The sequence below is a fragment of the Pelobates fuscus genome, chromosome 4 (genome assembly GCF_036172605.1).
Source record: "Pelobates fuscus isolate aPelFus1 chromosome 4, aPelFus1.pri, whole genome shotgun sequence".
In the NCBI taxonomy this organism is placed as follows: Eukaryota; Metazoa; Chordata; class Amphibia; order Anura; family Pelobatidae; genus Pelobates; species Pelobates fuscus.
Window position 1 is genome coordinate 18505222 of NC_086320.1, and position 18973 is coordinate 18524194.

General features: G+C 40.6%; 1 protein-coding gene across 5 annotated transcripts in view; it reads left to right on the forward strand.

Annotated features, from left to right (window-relative positions):
• TSNARE1 (t-SNARE domain containing 1) overlaps positions 1–18973 on the forward strand; it is a 420326-nt gene that overhangs the window by 171447 nt on the left and 229906 nt on the right. For 4 of the 5 annotated variants that reach the window (XM_063451002.1, XM_063451003.1, XM_063451007.1 and 1 more), the window contains 3 exons: positions 3386–3476; positions 4472–4546; positions 8022–8078. In XM_063451002.1, the coding sequence (XP_063307072.1) occupies positions 3386–3476; positions 4472–4546; positions 8022–8078 (223 nt within the window). The remainder of the gene's footprint in view (positions 1–3385; positions 3477–4471; positions 4547–8021; positions 8079–18973) is intronic. The other variant, XM_063451004.1, reaches the window with a different exon arrangement.

Genomic DNA, 18973 nt, shown 5'->3' on the forward strand with positions numbered 1-18973 from the left:
TCATATACACACACACTGCACTCATATACACACACACTGCACTCATATACACACACACTGCACTCATATACACACACACTGCACTCATATACACACACACTGCACTCATACACACACACACTGCACTCATACACACACACACTGCACTCATACACACACTGCACTCATACACACACACTGCAAATAAAAATTAAATTAATATAATTTTTTTAGGATCTAATTTTATTTAGAAATTTACCAGTAGCTGCTGCATTTCCCACCCTAGTCTTATACTCGAGTCAATAAGTTTTCCCAGTTTTTGGGGGTAAAATTAGGGGCCTCGGCTTATATTCGGGTCGGCTTATACTCGAGTATATACAGTAGTTTGTTCCTAAAATGACTAGTTTTAGGAAACCAATGCTGGTATAAGACCAGCATTAAACAGTCGGCGACCCACTCACCATTTTTAACCCTTCGCAGTGCTAGAAAGTCTCTCAGTCCTTCTGCCTTCCGAAGAGAAGAAATATTTGTCTCTAGATAGTTTCATAGTGGATGTCCGACAGGGGAGTGACGATGAAACAGGGTTGGACATATAGAGCCATAAGCTACTTTTTTTATTCTGTAAGTCAAATACCCGACTCCCAGGAGCCACAGGTGCCGCTCTTACAACAAGCTGCTGCTTTAAAGCAGCACTGAGGGGTCCGTACAGTCAGTGGGGGTCCAATGACTAGTGGGCTTTCCTGTTTTTGAAAGTGCTGTAAGATACGGACTCGTTAGTTTTATCTAGACAGGAGGGTTAATGGTTAGCATTTAACACAATATTCACATACTTTAAATACTGCTTCTAAGCTGTAGTGGGTGAGGCAGCGTGCCCATTTCCAGGTAGTTTATAATCTCAGCGCCTCTAGTAACTACAATAAATAATGATTTGATATTGCCTCTGAGTTTCTTAGTCTTTGGTCAGGGATCATGCGGTATAATAGCAGTCAGTCTCTGAAGCTCTGATCTGTTTAACGGCTCCCATTGCTGTCTCCTAGCTTTACTTCTCTGTAATTAACTTAGCCAGGCTAGAAGGAGAAGGCATACAGGGTGTACTAATAATTGCATTAATGAAATGTTTATTACATGAAAAGAAGTTGCTGAACAATGGGAAATTTCAGCTCTTATCTCTTTTTAATGAGGCCTCCAGCAATCACCTCCGCCATGCACAACATAAACAGCATTTAGGGGATCTCAGACACCGCTCCTGCCGTATAATAGCTGTGCGTTGTTATTCCATTGCCTCTGTGATGTTAGGATTAAAGACCTCGCAAGGAGTGTGCTGGAAAATATTGATTATTATATGTAAAGACATCTGCAGAGTTAGAACCGGGGCTGAGATCCTAGCAAGTAAACAGAGCAGGTTCAGCCATAGTCTGGCAAAGCATTATGGGAGCTCGGGGTCTACCTTGGCTACCTTGTTGCTAGATACCTTGGATACTATTTTTTATGTCCATGTTCTGGTTTCCTGCAGCTAATTTTATGTTTACTAAAAATAAAAGGTTAGTGAAGGATGGTTTGGCTGGTAAATGCTGTGCCATATTTATTGCTGTTATGACAAAGCTAGATCTGATATAGTGTATTTAAATACAATGGATACATTTGGCTTTGCGACATTCTGGAATGCTACCTAACGGAATGAAAGGGGCCTCCTCACACAACCCGCGCTTCCCTTCGGCGGGGCTTTGTTGTCACGGTGGTGATTTCCTTCTTTCTAATTTCCTGTAAACAAAGTCTGTTCAGCCATTGTTACGGATCACTAAGCCGAAGTTCCCAGAGCAGGCCGTGGAATTTAACATCATTTTATTTGTGTGTTTTTTTTCTGGTTTACCCACAGGAGCTTTCACCTTACTCTACAAATACTGTATTTCAGTCAAATTATGCTCCGGCCCAGAAAGATTTGGGACAGATTGAAGATTTAACTCTTTAAGAACCAGTGACATATTATGCAGCCATCCCTTCCTGCTAAAGAAGTTATGCCAGAATGGGCAGTCTCGCTTATTGAGCATTGTCAACTCTGCTGAGATATTGGTGGGGCATTCATAGTTTCTTAAAGGGGACACTGTAGGCACTATAACCACAGTATCATCACATTGAAACCTGAGGTCCCCTGGCGCTGTCCCTCTGTTAAACTGGTCATACCAACTATGACCTGACACTCTAAGCCAATCATAGCTGCCCACTGCTGCTCAGGCTAAAAAGCAGCACAGAGGGAATGGGCTGCTGCAGACTCTCACTTAGCATAAAACACAGTTTATAACTGAATTGGAGGACGGGCCAGGGGACTCAAGACACAATAACCACTTCAATGAGGAAAGGCTCTTAGAGTGCCTACAATGTTGCTTTAAAGGTTTATCCTTGACTCTGTCATAGCTGTCTCGCCGGGATATGGGAGGTGTTTGTCCCAGGGTTTACAGAGCTGTTTTGAGTAGTTTCTGATGTTTCAGAATGTGCAGTGCATCTTGGAGTGGCTTCTTTTGCTCTTGGGTTTGCAAACCATCTTTGCACAAATGTATTTCCTTTAGGGACTGCAGCACAACTCTGATCTGGTTCAGTTGTTTTAAGGTCTGCAGCACATCCTCGAGCAGTTCAGTTCATATAGGCTCTTTTAATGTGGCGCTTAGATGACAGCATTGCTATAGTCCTGAGTCATCATTGTCTTCCTTCAGCTGTAAAAGTACCTGCTCCTGTGGTCCAAAGTTACAATATAAGTGTAAAGTCAAGTGCTCTGAATATTAGACATTGTTTGAAGTTTGTGTAAGAAGAGATAAGCCTCATCTATTTTTTTCTTTTAATTCATATCTTTGCATCCTTGAAATATCGTAAAAGCACCAGCTATAGAGTTTGTTCAGGCTTCAGTAGCCTGAGGTTCTAGCCTTGGAAGGCAAAAAAAATCAGTAAGTCATCCTCAAAATCTCAGGTCAGGTAATTAAGATCTCTTTATCAGTTTCTAAGAAGGTTAATCAGATCATGAAACGTCCTTAAAGTATCCATGTGGAATAAAAAAAGGTGTTCTATACATTATTTTTATTCTTCTTTATCTAACAAAGCCACAGAATGGTACAACATAGACTATGTAAAAATACTGCAAAATGAAATATTTATACATTTGTCATATTAACCTTAACACGCTGAAGTGTTCCATGGAGCTAAATCGCAGCGGCTGCATGTACATGATGCACACATAGCCCGGAGTTACATTAGGAGAAACGGGAGTTCACATACTCTGCTGGCCTTTAAATTGCTTGATGCTTTCCAAATTGTGAATTAGAAATAAATCATGTCTGTAAACCTGATTAATGTCTTCTTTTAGTGATGATGGTCTTTTTGGGTATGTTTTGAGGATATTGTCTGTGTTTCCTTGCAGCCATTTCACCCAGCAGGAGACCAATAATATAATCGTGTCCAGTACCAAGTCAGTCCGCCAGCTCTCGGAAGCTGTTCGTGGGTCGTCTCAGGTAAGTATAGGAAACAGACGCCTATAGGCCCTGCATGTTCAGTCCACCATTTGCCACGTATCTGCCAGATAAACCTTATACAGCAGTAATCACATTCTGGGTGGGGAAAGGATATTTATGTAGTAGTGATAAAATATTATTAGATTGTTAAAGTGCAATAGTATTTTGTTTGACTATGTCGGATGACTGTCAATGCCATTATCTAAGATGTGCAAGAGAGAAAATGATTGGTATGGATCTGTGTGTGGCTTGTTATGGTTACTTGCATTAAATTTAAGCCTTGAAGTAATTTATTAGTGTATTACACAAAATAAAAATAGCAGAAAATGAACAAAGAGACCACCGCAGAGCAGCAGCTATAAAACACAGCAAACATTGTTTGGACATTCCACATTTTAAAAATATTGTGGCTAAACAAACACATGTATCTTACTCTTAATAATTTAACAAAGCATGAACATAAATATGTTATAGTATATAATTCATGGAGTATCTAGGCCTTACACAAAGTGATTGCAGAATTGAAAGTGGAATAAATCCCAATTGGGCTTGGTAGTCAGCCAATCTGGAAGTGAAGCTGCAGAATGATGAGCTGCAGCTCGGAATACACTGCTATGAATACTGTAGGAGGAAATGTGCCGGTCAGGTGTGGCCAACAGGATCCTCGAGAGTTACAGTTCTACAGCAGGTGTGTGATACATTGTGACTCTTAAAGCTTTAAAGGGAACACACATATTTGCATATGTCTTGCACCAACGCTGCCACATTCCACTATTCTTTCCAACTCCCACTCTGATCTTTAAATGCCTGGAATGTAACGGCCACCTTGTTGTGTGTGTGTGTGTGTATATATATATATATATAGATTGTATTGTCCATATTAGTCCAGTAGACCAATATATATGGCATTATGTATAAAATATGTATCGATGAATGCTGGAGGATGGGATGTATGGAAAATTCATCAATATGCACTTTTTTTTTCTTTTTTTCAGCAGGATCATCTCCAACTTGACCGAATAAAGAGCCAACTATCAGATGCCATTCAGCGCTATGGAACTGTGCAAACGGTGAGTCATGACATGATGAACTTGCTAAAAGAGGAATTACGTAATCCCCAGAATTTAATAACACTTAATTACCAAAAAAAAAGAAAATAATTGTGTTGTACTTAGAGCAATACTTAACAATAAATCCCCTTGAAATAGAATCTGTAAATCTTCCGGCCTCCCCCTAGAATGAGGATAGTGTGCTATTGGATACCTGCCAATCCCCTTTCAAGTGGAGCCTTTTATACCCAGAGCCAGGTTCTATAGGGCTCTGATAAATGTGAGTGAGATCCCCAGATATATTAGTTGTGTTCATTGTTTCCACATATTATTGTGTTCTACATGGGCTGCATTATTTCTATTCTATTTCAAGAGGATTTATTGTAAATATTGCTCTAAGTACAACACAATTATTTGCACACACAATTTTTTTCTGTTTTTTTATAGTCTATTGTGTATCAGTTGTGGGGTGAGTGCTTCTGGAGTCCATATACAGGGGTGTGTTGGATGCACATGTCCACAAACATTTTATATCCAAAGGGATATCCACTTTTTTTTTTTTTTTTTTTTTTCAGTTACCTTTAAGGTTGTTTTTGTTTTTGCTGATCAGTTGGTACCTTTTGGTGAATTGGTAATCAAGGAAAATATAAGTGCAGTTTGTTGACCAAGAAGTGTATATGGGACAGCTACAATTGCCTAACATAGTGTCAATTCTGCAGCTCGCGAGTGTAATAACCCTACACAGAGTAAATACAGAGTGTGTGAGGACGGTAGAATTCCATTAAACAGCCGGGACATGGGCTGCTCTCTGACTGCAGAGGATCCACAGAGACCCTTCTGAACACCATGACATACGCGCCTTCCTTTATATTATGACTGCCTGCTTTGTAAATGCTGCCACATTTCTAGAACTGTTTGTGGTGAAAATGTTCCTGAATGTGAAAATTTGCCTTCATTTTCCTACAGCTGCATTTCATATATCTCTATTGTACAGCAGGTGTGTGTCCTCAGCTGTTTAGCAGATAATGTTTTAAACCATGGTGCTCGGTGCTGCTAGTTTCAGGCAGTGGGATTTGGAATAACTCAGTGCTTGTAGATTAGAAATGCTGGGAAATTGTGCCATGTCAAAATAAATCAAATGTTTTGTGACGAGGAGCACTGCTATTTCCCATTATGCTCCCTTGAAAGGAAAAAAACAAACTGTAGAATTTGTGATATGTGGTGGTCATCTTTGCTTCCCTTGAGGATTTTAGTTTTGCAGTTCTGAGACATGTTGGTGCTGGTGTTGGTGCACACAAGTTAAGCAGCGGTTAGCTAGGGACTGTTAAACAACACAAAGTGCCTGCTTACAAAAACAAAACAAATGTCAATAAAAGTACAATATGTGCATGTTTACTATCTAAAGGCTCACTGTGACGTTAATCTCTGGAGTCTAATAAATTAAAAACATGCCGTTTCAGCACTGCTAAGAAGGAAAGTTTAAATACTGTTTAACCCCTTAAGGACAGACGACGGATATATTCCGTCATGATTCTATTTTATTCCAGAAGTTGTGTCATTAAGGGGTTAACAATCTTTTGGGAAAGAAGAAAGCCCCTCTCTTTTAATCTAAGGCTCAGTAAAATCTCTTGGACTGTTCACAGAGTGGTTTACTGCTGTTGGAGCTGCTTTTTGTGTAACCCATTTGCGTCCAAAGAGGAGATATAATGTCCATCCAAATACCTGGCATAGAACACACACCTGTTTTGCATCACTTCACAATTATCTTTTTTAAACCAAAAGGCAAACTTTTAAACAAATGTACAAACAAAATAAAACAAGACAAATTTTGAAAAGTCTGCATGAAACATTTATAAATTTACTATATACTTGGTTAGTTTGTGTTGTTGGGCACGACTCTCAGCTAGGGGAGTTTCTCCCATCTCCCATTCCCCTCTTACATGTTTTATACCAGTGCATTCATGACAAACAGGGCATCATTGTGTAGGAGTGAGAAACCCGACACCAACGCATGCTCTGCATTTGATCAGATACAAAAAGAAAAGTCCTGCGCTCACTCCCATCACTCCTGGGCGGCAGCAATGACTACAGTACACATCAGCTAATACATATAGTAAAAACCAAAGAAAAAAGTTACCTGCACTCTCCTTATTCCCTATGTATATTTAAACAAATGGAGGTCATTTAGTTACTCCGATGGCCACTGGAGGGAATGCCCGTGCCTGTGATCAGATGCCCTCTATACCCCCTGCCAGATGTTGCAAGGTGAAGAGATCTTCCAACTGCACATGTGTGACTGTCAGGTACGCCTAATGCACTTTTCCAGCATTCCTAGGGATACAACACTGATTGGTTAGATACCTGAAGAAAGAATAAGCAGGTAAATAGGAAACAAAAGTCATATTTTCCAGCCTTTCCAGCCTGCAGAGTGAGGCAACTGATATCCAAAAGTTGTCTCAAAGTGATCCATCTCCCATTAAAGGGACTCTCCAGTGCCAGGAAAACAATCAGTTTTCCTGGCACTGCAGGTCCCCTCTCCCTCTCCCTCCCACCCCCCATCCCCGGTTGCCTACCTGAGACCTTTACCTTAGGGAGAAAAGAAAGTGGTCAAGAGAATACTGTGAACAAACAACCGATCATATAATGTGCCATTTGGTGAGTCTGAGTTAGCCTTGTGGAGCATCATGGGAAATCTAGTTCACAGAAATGGGTTTTAACCAAGCTTTTAAGGACAACTGTCCACTTAAAACTATACTAATCTTTTCATCAAGGTTAAAAAAAAAAAAAAATGTTTTTACATGAACAATGAAGTACATGTAAAAAATAAATTTTTGAGAAAAATATCCCTATTTTTTTCTCATGCTTCATTTAAAAAAAAAAAAATCTATTTCCTTTTAAAACTCGATAAAATGATTGTTAATGATTATGCCAGTTTCCTTAATCATCACTAAGTAATACTGCCCTAGTTTTACGCTGTGGTGGACTCGAAGCATCCAGCTTTGTCCATTCAGAGGGTTAATGGAAGAGGAGCAATTCTTTAATTCCTTCGTTAACCTGGAACCTGCATGTTGAAATGTCTAGCTATCAGAGTGGGCTGGGAGGGAGTGTATAATTTAGGGAACAGCACACATTACACATTAGTTGCAATGACGGTGTTAACAGCTCCCATTGCAAAGTGCTTAAAATATTTAAAATCTCAATTTGCATAGAAATGGTGTTGGTTTTTCATCCTTTAATCTGTATTTGTGTTTGCCAGTACAGGAATGCCCTCTAGCAGGGGAGATAAATATAAGTGAAAGCATTTTAATATGAAATATATTTGAAACTTTTTAACTATTTTTTTCCTTCTTAAAGTCGTTGAATACATACTTTTGATTAATATGCATTTCTTGGAAATCCTGTTCCCTGAAGATATATTTTTATTCCTATCATGTTATGAAAAATCAATGAGAATATAAATGATATGTTTGTTTCTTCTTTTTCTTTTGCTTGACAGAAAATAGCAGATAAATCGAAATTATTACTGGCCGGTGGACAGAAAAATCTCAAACAAGTGAGTAAAGTGATGGGGGCTTCATTTTTCAGCCTGTCCTGTGCTGTCCCTATCTGGTTAAAATTTAGTCCTACATTTACGCAGCCTCGTCTTTAAACCTGTGCTCTAGGCGTGTAGCCTCCTCTATAAACCTGTGCTATAGGCGTGTAGCCTCCTCTATAAACCTGTGCTTTAGGCGTGTAGCCTCCTCTATAAACCTGTGCTCTAGGCGTGTAGCCTCCTCTATAAACCTGTGCTCTAGGCGTGTAGCCTCCTCTATAAACCTGTGCTCTAGGCGTGTAGCCTCCTCTATAAACCTGTGCTCCAGGCGTGTAGCCTCCTCTATAAACCTGTGCTCCAGGCGTGTATCCTCCTCTATAAACCTGTGCTCTAGGCCTCCTCTATAAACCTGTGCTGTAGGCGTGTAGCCTCCAATATAAACCTGTGCTGTAGGCGTGTAGCCTCCTCTATAAACCTGTGCTCTAGGCATGTAGCCTCCTCTATAAACCTGTGCTCTAGGCGTGTAGCCTCCTCTATAAACCTGTGCTGTAGGCATGTAGCCTCCTCTATAAACCTGTGCTCTATGTGTGCAGCCTCCTCTATAAACCTGTGCTGTAGGCGTGCAGCCTCCTCTATAAACCTGTGCTGTAGGCGTGCAGCCTCCTCTATAAACTTGTGCTGCAGGCCTCCTCTATAAACCTGTGCTGTAGGCGTGTAGCCTCCAATATAAACCTGTGCTCTAGGCATGTAACCTCCTCTATAAACCTGTGCTTTAGGCGTGTAGCCTCCTCTATAAACCTGTGCTCTAGGCGTGTAGCCTCCTCTATAAACCTGTGCTCTAGGCGTGTAGCCTCCTCTATAAACCTGTGCTGTAGGCGTGTAGCCTCCTCTATAAACCTGTGCTGTAGGCGTGCAGCCTCCTCTATAAACCTGTGCTGTAGGCGTGCAGCCTCCTCTATAAACCTGTGCTGTAGGCGTGCAGCCTCCTCTATAAACCTGTGCTGTAGGCGTGCAGCCTCCTCTATAAACCTGTGCTGTAGGCGTGTAGCCTCCAACATAAACCTGTGCTCTAGGCGTGTAACCTCCTCTATAAACCTGTGCTTTAGCCGTGTAGCCTCCTCTATAAACCTGTGCTCTAGGCGTGTAGCCTCCTCTATAAACCTGTGCTGTAGGCGTGGAGCCTCCTCTATAAACCTGTGCTGTAGGCGTGTAGCCTCCTCTATAAACCTGTGCTGTAGGCGTGTAGCCTCCTCTATAAACCTGTGCTCTATGTGTGCAGCCTCCTCTATAAACCTGTGCTGTAGGCGTGCAGCCTCCTCTATAAACCTGTGAAGTAGGCGTATAGCCTCCTTGTAACGGAGCTCCAGTACTCCAACCGAGTACCTCCGCCAAGTCTGCTTCCTTGTAGCTATCAGGGACCCTGGAACACTTCAGACCCAGGCGCTGAGGCTTGACTGGGATCACTTAGGGCCTTTTCCACCCTGGACCAAACACCAGACGACACATGGTGAAGGTTAAACAGCAACTCTTTAATGAAAACAGCACACATAGTTTAAGCCCCCCAACAACCTAATTTACATACAACAGGTTGATTAGAGCACTACAGTACATGGAAGGGTGGGGTCAGACCATAGCAAGGGCTTATGGGAGATGGAGGAGGGACAGGGCAGCCAGTTTAAACTGGTCTGGCAGTGTCCCTGGGACAACGCCCTGCTGGGGAAACAATAGGACAGGAAAAAAGGGGGGAGGGGGAGATGCACAGACCAGCAATACATTCAACATACCCTGCACAAATAATAGGCACAGTGTGACAAAACACAAAAGGAACTTGGGAGCCCACCCATAGTGTCTGTCTTCCATCAGCTGTGACGGTGACTACCGTCACACTCCTCTATAAACCTGTGCTGTAGGCGTGCAGCCTCCTCTATAAACCTGTGCTGTAGGCGTGCAGGCTCCTCTGTAACTGCGTGCTACACTTGTGCAGTCTTTCTCATAAATTTGTGTATAGGACTGATGCTTGTCTTTGTATATAGAAATAGAGTGGTGTGTGTGTGTGTGTGTGTATGTAGCAGAACCCCTTTTTGGCTGTCCCATTTATCATTTTATTTGTTGGCACTGCTGAGGTTTTACATGCCTGGATTATACAGATTGAAATTGCACCAGCTATGGACATACTTTGTTCGGTATACGAACAAAGTACCGAACAAACGGACCACCCTGATGTACATTAATCATGCAATTTACCTCCCTGATCGTTTCTCTCATTCCCTTGGTTTATACGAATTCACTGCTGTATCCCCTGAGTGGCCGCCATTTCGGCAGCCGAACACGTGGCAGCGGCCATCTTAACCCCACGAACAGCGGTGTTTGGTCGTCGAGTGTCTGTAACTGAAAACGGACACTCGACTAGCCGAACACCGCTAAGACCTCCAGGACGGCAGAAAGTACAGAAAATAACTCACGAACGGCCCGGCATTCGGTAGGATGAATCCCACGAACTAGGGGATTGATCTGGTTACCGACTCAATTATGTGTGGCATAGCCTTTCGGGAGTTTTGGGGCACGAATAGAGACCGACCGCAGGGCCAGATTTCATGGAACTAATTTCGGCATCTTTACCCATGCGTTCGGTCAAAACTTTACCTTCCCATAACTCCCGAACCCCTGGTCTGATCTGGGTGATTTTTGGATATGTTGCTCACCCAGATCAGGGCTACCAGGGGAAACCATTTAAAGGTATATCATACATATTTGAGGTACATCTGGAAAGTGGGGAAAAGTATGTACAGTATTATCGTATTATCTGTTAAGCTAAGGGGAGGAGATGTGTGGGAGGTAACGTCTGTAGGATTGCTGCAAAGTGTAATTAATGTGAATCCCTCACTTGCATGGGAGAATCTCATAAAAGCAGGAATGTTGACATTAAACTTCAGTTCTACTCCTGATACTGTGTGTCGTCCAGTGATTGGGAAAGAGGATGGGATACTATTGGATTTACTGCTGATTGTGCTGCATATGCTCTTGGATTTACTACTTGTTCCTGCATCCTCTGGATATATTGGTGGAGTTAAGCGGTGAGAGACCAGCTCTCCGCTACAGTGTATATATATGTATGTATATAATATATATATATATATATATATATATATATATACACCCTCAACAAATAAGTAAATATATAGGTATGTATCATGGGTTATATATATATATATACATGAAATAGCATTTTAAAAAACAATGTATTTTTTAATTTTAACGTTATTTTTGTATTTGGGCAGTGGACTGTCTCTTTCTAATAATGTGATCCGGGGGGTTATGGAAACATTAATACATTGTTTGTTTTTAATAGATTTCTTATGTTACACACTTTTTGTCTCTTTATCTGTCTTTCTAAATCAGTCATTCACATTGTGGCTCTTCCTTTACATCCTCCACTACTCATAGCAGCACATAAATAGAAATCAGAAGAAATCTGAAGCTAAGAGTGTGGACCAGTAGGGCAAAGTTAACATGGACAGCTAATTGCCATTGTTGGGCATAACCAGCATCTAGCAGTCGTAACAAGCTGACTATATTGCAAAACCAAACATGTTTTATTGCATCTTTCAAACAGAAAGCTAAATAACACATGGAATGAAACCATATGTTAATTCCCTTATTTATCACTGATAAAACACAGTCTCACAATGTATTGTCTGTTAATCCTCTGATTAAAATACTCTTGATTTAGATCTTGTATTACATAGCACAAGCCACCATGCCATTAAGAAACACAGATACCTAAATTCTGGCCATATAGAAAGTCCTGTTGGCAGATCTTGACAGCCTTCAGGCATTTAAAATCTGTTTTACATATTGAGATAGCCACATGTGCATCCCTATCATTCTTCAGCTGAAAATAGATGACCACATAAGATGCACATATGGATCTATGTCCCTGGAGCCAGTGCAAGACGTGCACACTCTGAACAGCAGCTGGGAGTCCTTCCTTGCACACACACAAAAGTCAGTGTGTCAAGCACAGTCTTTCATTTAGATTATTTATTTTTCTGTATCTTAAAGCAGACTTCAACAAAACACAAAGACCAGTGACTTTTTTATTTAAATAGGATAAAGTATATGACAAAATGCAGAATAATTAAATCTTTAGTAATGTCTTCTGCATTAACGTTAGACTGAGGCCAAGCCTCCAGCAGCCCTCATTTCCCTCTGCTTGAATATGGGACTTAGAAGTGGGGGACCATAATAGCACCATTTCCATTACAATGGCACATAGTGCTTATGGTACTTAGATTGCCCCATTAAGAAAGACAACTATATTTAAATAGTTTTTTTATCTTCCTTCCTTGTTTCATCCTTCCTCCGTGCTATAGTTTAATATATAAAATTTCTATAATGCAACGGGAAACTGCACAGTATGTTTTTAGCTATAATAAATGTGACCGAACACAACCAAAGCGGATTACAGAGTCGAGCACAGTTATTTTTGCTCCCGTCTGTGGTTTTCTGTCAATCTGCGCATTGCCCCAAGTACTGATAAGGCCATTGTTGTAAAAATAACAGATGGGAAATTTTATCCAAAGTGTCACCTTGTGGGGGTAACATGACTGTTTACAATATTTAATAATGTAAAGTATTCGCAACCATCTTATCGAGACAAAAGGAAGTGACATTCAATCCAGTGTGATGACCATGCTTTATAATCAGATTAAGGCAAGCATTTTGCTTTATAACCTAGAGAGATATTTGGAAGGATTGTGGGTAATGTGAGCGAAGGATTTCTTTGTGTGTGGAAAAAAATGGGTTGAGCCGTTTAATCCCTCTGTGTCCTCTCTTTTACTTTGTAATTTAAAGGACCTTTTCCTGTATAGCAGCAGACATCAATTCATCACAGTTAAAATGAGAGCACAGACTATGACTACAGGGTGCTTTAGGTTCATGATCTGACAATTTTTAAGTGCCAGAAAAGTTTCAAGCCCTCGATGGGTCAAGGATTTGCTCATTAATGATCTCAGATTCTCATATCGCTAAAGAGGTGCTTCCGCAAGGGAAAAAAATAACCTACATTGACCTTGTGCAGCTGCTCCACATTATGAGAAATTTCTTGTGTTCTGTAGAAGTGAAACCAGACACAAAAATGAGTGACAAGACACCTGTTTCTTTATCAGGACTGTTAACCGGATTCTGGAGTGTTGGCAAGTAAGACCAATTTTCATGCAAACTCCTAACGTTGAAGTGTTTTTTTATTCATTGTTTAAAAACACCTCAATACTTTATTGTTGGTCTTGCATCTAGGTCTTTGATCACTGTAACAGAAAATTAATTATCAAGGTATAATTTTTTATTAAAATAGAAATTTTGGGGTACATTAATAATGCAATTTTTTATGGTATGTATGCATGGCACCCATGGCGAGTTTCATTGATGGCCTTCTTTAATTAAACAGAATTGTTTCGCTCAGCGAGGGAACATGTTTTTTTTTTTCTTTTATCCATTCATTTCAGTTTGTGTATATCTCTCTTTGTGCAGATGTACATTTCTATTACTTCTCTTTACATTATAGTTAATTTAAAAAAAATCACCTTGTGGAGAACACAATCAAGAGTTGCGCTGAAGAAGTAGAAGATTTAACCAGAGGCGTCATGTAATTGGATTCAAGATCGATAGGTGTGGTGCTGGAAATTTGCAGCTAAATGGAATTGTGGACTTTTTTCAAAGCAATCCTGCTCTTTGTCAGCATATAGATGGTTTCATGATTTTTCTGTAGCACACAGTTGCATTCTCTATATTTTTTTCATTTCACAGATCCAACTTCTAATCGGTGTACAGTTCCACAGTGACCAGTCTGATAAACAGAGTTTATATTTGGCTTGGTGTTTACCTTTGGGGTTTATTTACTAAACAGTGAATTGTGTGACCTTGACAAGGAAATCGCAAGCTTTGATCCAAAGATTCCAAGGTCAATAAATCCTGGAGACTTTTTCTTGATGTTTTGACCTACATTTTCCCAGTTGTTATACATTTGCCTTCCCCACACATCACAGTGAATTTTCTTATTAAATTAAACTCCTTGATTTGTTTCATAACAAGTATCTTCTGCGTTAAAAGAAAAATAACTCCTTACATTCCATGTTGAGGAGATTTTGAATTGGTTGTTGTGTTTTATTGCAGTTGGGGGAAATCGTTGCAGGATAAATGGTATATAATTGTATGGGTGAGCACCCGTAATGACTATCAGGCATGGCAGTATCTTGAATATCATCCATATATTTAAAAATGATCTCTGTGACGTTGTTTAATATAATATTTAATAACATACATTTCTTAAATCTCTTCCCAATGTCCTAGTGGTCTGTGGTTCTCTTACTTTGGGTAGTCAGCTGATGCCTAATGACTAAAATGTGCATTTTCTAATCACTACATCCACTGAAGCAACAAGGAAACGTAATTCCAGGTCTTGGCCACCCAGGAGATATGACTAATGCAGAGATTCTTGCCATACCAATTCATACCTGCAATGGGCGCTGTGATAGACAACAAGCAGTCAGCTGACACTCAGACGATCAGACACCCATTGATGCTCAGGCACATGATTTCCTCATTCGTCCCAGCAGCACAGAGGGGATGGCTGCTGCGGTCTCTCATAAAAACAGTTTAATGCTGCATGGAAGGACAGCGCCAGGAGACTCCAGACACTATAACCACTTCAGTGCCTACAATGTCCCTTTAAGGCCGCAGTGGGCAAATTAGATGTATGCAGATACTGCTGTAACGAATCACCTGGCACCCGACTGGGTACCTCCGTTGAAGGATGCTCCTAGCGCTTTCTGAGGGCTCCAAGCACTCCAGCCGACACCATAACCACCGTAGACTCCTTCAGAGAGCAAGACAGGAACAAGCATAATAGGAGTTATATATTTTTATGTATTTTATTGTATTTTGCTACCATGCGGCTAATGGGAGTTTTGCCTCTGTTCTTGGAGATAATTGGATTACTTCCCAATTATCTCCAGGATAGAAGACTCTGTGGAACTGGTTTTGGGCAGAAAAGCCATGCTTCATTTGGTCACAAAGGGACTTTCAACTAACTGGACCAGTTTGTATGATTTTGATTTTGATTTTTTTGATACGTTTTTTTATATATATATATTTATTTATATATATATATATATATTTGCAGTATGCTGATTCTGAAAATGTAAGTTTTATGTGAATGTGATGTCTACTTTTAGAGTTATGAATATTGTGTAAAACTGTGTATTTTCCTGCCTGTGACAATTACATTAGACCATTGTGTTCAGTAATTATATCACAGGCAGAGGGGAGGATTTTGTGTGGCAGTGTCTGAGTGTATTGTACGTATTGATTGGTTGTTTTGCAAAACCCTGTGGGCAGTACTATGTTTGTAGAATGTGAATAAAAGAGGCTGTATGTGCCAGTACAGTCAGTTCTTCTTCACCCTCAATCTAGAGTCCTGTCTCTTATTGGAGGAATTGCTATATCACTACAAGGGATTGCTATGCTCTGCATGCTCCCTTGGATAATCACTTCTAAACTCTTTTCAGAGCTTGCTCTCTGAAGGAGTCTACGGTGGTTATGGTGTCCACTGGAGTGCTTGGAGCCCTCAGGAAGCGCCCAGGAGCATCCTTCAACGGAGGTACCCAGTCGGGGTGCCAGGTGATCCGTTACAACTGCTTTTATAGATAGATATGCATTTTGATTTAAATCTGTATTTTGTGTGTGCACTGATTAAGGCACAAAACCATCAAAGGAAAGCGAATATCACCACCTCTGCTGAAGTAAGCATCCCAATGCCTCATTCCCACTAGCATTAATTTAAACAAGACTGTACATAATTACAGGTCCATTGAGTTTGAAATCAGGAAAACATAGTTCTCCATTGAGAAAAGGTCTTCACAAGGAGATTCAATGGTTCTTCAATTCTTTTTGAGAACAGGGACCAACGACAATTAGTGGGAGGTGCCTAGAGCTTCCTGAAATATTCTGCTGCATAGCTCCCACAGCAAACTGAAATAGTATCCAATCTTCTAACCATCTCATACTAATCACCTGGACCATCCCGTACTATTCCTGGCAGTCTGCGCCGGTCACCTATGTAAACCTACAGGGCTTTTTCAGTGTTGTCCAAGACACTAAATTGGACCGCTGGAGGATAGCTTTAGATCTATTTATTTTTTATCTTTTACATTAGTATTTAGCATGTGTTTCCCAAATAATTCTCATGTTGAAGAACAGGTCACAGAAGGGTTAATAGGGTGCAAGCTGTTTCTAATTTACTAACACACCGTTCGGGTCCAGCTCTTCTTAGAACTTCCACAACGTGGCCTTATCAGCCTGTGTGCAAGCCGCAGATATATTAATATGCCCTTTTCTTCCTTTCTGATAACAATCCCATTTATAATATCGAAATACTCCTTAGACTTTAAACCCTCCTTCATGTTCCCAGATTGTAACATGTTCTGTAATCTAAAGGAGTTATGAAAAATTTAAATATCCCAGTGCTTGGAGCTTCATCCTTTTTTTAATATACTCCATATCACAGAATAGACGGCTGAACCTGGCTTGGGAACCTCATTCTGCCGAGCTAGGTGAAAGCGGTTACTTACTAACTGGCACTTTTACAGGGACTTCCAAGGAACTGCAGTTCAGGAGCATGGCTGAGAGATTTTCCGTTTTACCTCGAGTGCCACGGAGGGAGAAAAAGCAATTATTTCTGTGTTTCAAACACTGTGGGGTTAGAAAGACAGCAGACCAGAAAAGCTGTACCCTGCTGAGAGTGTGCCTGCAATATCTGTAAATGGAGATGGACAAGATACTGTCAGAGTCACATAAAGGACCCTCAATGCTCAGCTGAATATCTCTGCCTACAGCAATGAATCTCATGGCCTCATCGCAATATGTAGCTCGGTGGATACAATAGTCATAGAGAGCAAATGTATTTTTTATTTACTAAACAGTGAATTGTGTGACCTTGACAAGGAAATCGCAAGCTTTGATCCAAAGATTCCAAGGTCAATAAATCCTGGAGACTTTTTCTTGATGTTTTGACCTACATTTTCCCAGTTGTTATACATTTGCCTTCCCCACACATCACAGTGAATTTTCTTATTAAATTAAACTCCTTGATTTGTTTCATAACAAGTATCTTCTGCGTTAAAAGAAAAATAACTCCTTACATTCCATGTTGAGGAGATTTTGAATTGGTTGTTGTGTTTTATTGCAGTTGGGGGAAATCGTTGCAGGATAAATGGTATATAATTGTATGGGTGAGCACCCGTAATGACTATCAGGCATGGCAGTATCTTGAATATCATCCATATATTTAAAAATGATCTCTGTGACGTTGTTTAATATAATATTTAATAACATACATTTCTTAAATCTCTTCCCAATGTCCTAGTGGTCTGTGGTTCTCTTACTTTGGGTAGTCAGCTGATGCCTAATGACTAAAATGTGCATTTTCTAATCACTACATCCACTGAAGCAACAAGGAAACGTAATTCCAGGTCTTGGCCACCCAGGAGATATGACTAATGCAGAGATTCTTGCCATACCAATTCATACCTGCAATGGGCGCTGTGATAGACAACAAGCAGTCAGCTGACACTCAGACGATCAGACACCCATTGATGCTCAGGCACATGATTTCCTCATTCGTCCCAGCAGCACAGAGGGGATGGCTGCTGCGGTCTCTCATAAAAACAGTTTAATGCTGCATGGAAGGACAGCGCCAGGAGACTCCAGACACTATAACCACTTCAGTGCCTACAATGTCCCTTTAAGGCCGCAGTGGGCAAATTAGATGTATGCAGATACTGCTGTAACGAATCACCTGGCACCCGACTGGGTACCTCCGTTGAAGGATGCTCCTAGCGCTTTCTGAGGGCTCCAAGCACTCCAGCCGACACCATAACCACCGTAGACTCCTTCAGAGAGCAAGACAGGAACAAGCATAATAGGAGTTATATATTTTTATGTATTTTATTGTATTTTGCTACCATGCGGCTAATGGGAGTTTTGCCTCTGTTCTTGGAGATAATTGGATTACTTCCCAATTATCTCCAGGATAGAAGACTCTGTGGAACTGGTTTTGGGCAGAAAAGCCATGCTTCATTTGGTCACAAAGGGACTTTCAACTAACTGGACCAGTTTGTATGATTTTGATTTTGATTTTTTTGATACGTTTTTTTATATATATATATTTATTTATATATATATATATATATTTGCAGTATGCTGATTCTGAAAATGTAAGTTTTATGTGAATGTGATGTCTACTTTTAGAGTTATGAATATTGTGTAAAACTGTGTATTTTCCTGCCTGTGACAATTACATTAGACCATTGTGTTCAGTAATTATATCACAGGCAGAGGGGAGGATTTTGTGTGGCAGTGTCTGAGTGTATTGTACGTATTGATTGGTTGTTTTGCAAAACCCTGTGGGCAGTACTATGTTTGTAGAATGTGAATAAAAGAGGCTGTATGTGCCAGTACAGTCAGTTCTTCTTCACCCTCAATCTAGAGTCCTGTCTCTTATTGGAGGAATTGCTATATCACTACAAGGGATTGCTATGCTCTGCATGCTCCCTTGGATAATCACTTCTAAACTCTTTTCAGAGCTTGCTCTCTGAAGGAGTCTACGGTGGTTATGGTGTCCACTGGAGTGCTTGGAGCCCTCAGGAAGCGCCCAGGAGCATCCTTCAACGGAGGTACCCAGTCGGGGTGCCAGGTGATCCGTTACAACTGCTTTTATAGATAGATATGCATTTTGATTTAAATCTGTATTTTGTGTGTGCACTGATTAAGGCACAAAACCATCAAAGGAAAGCGAATATCACCACCTCTGCTGAAGTAAGCATCCCAATGCCTCATTCCCACTAGCATTAATTTAAACA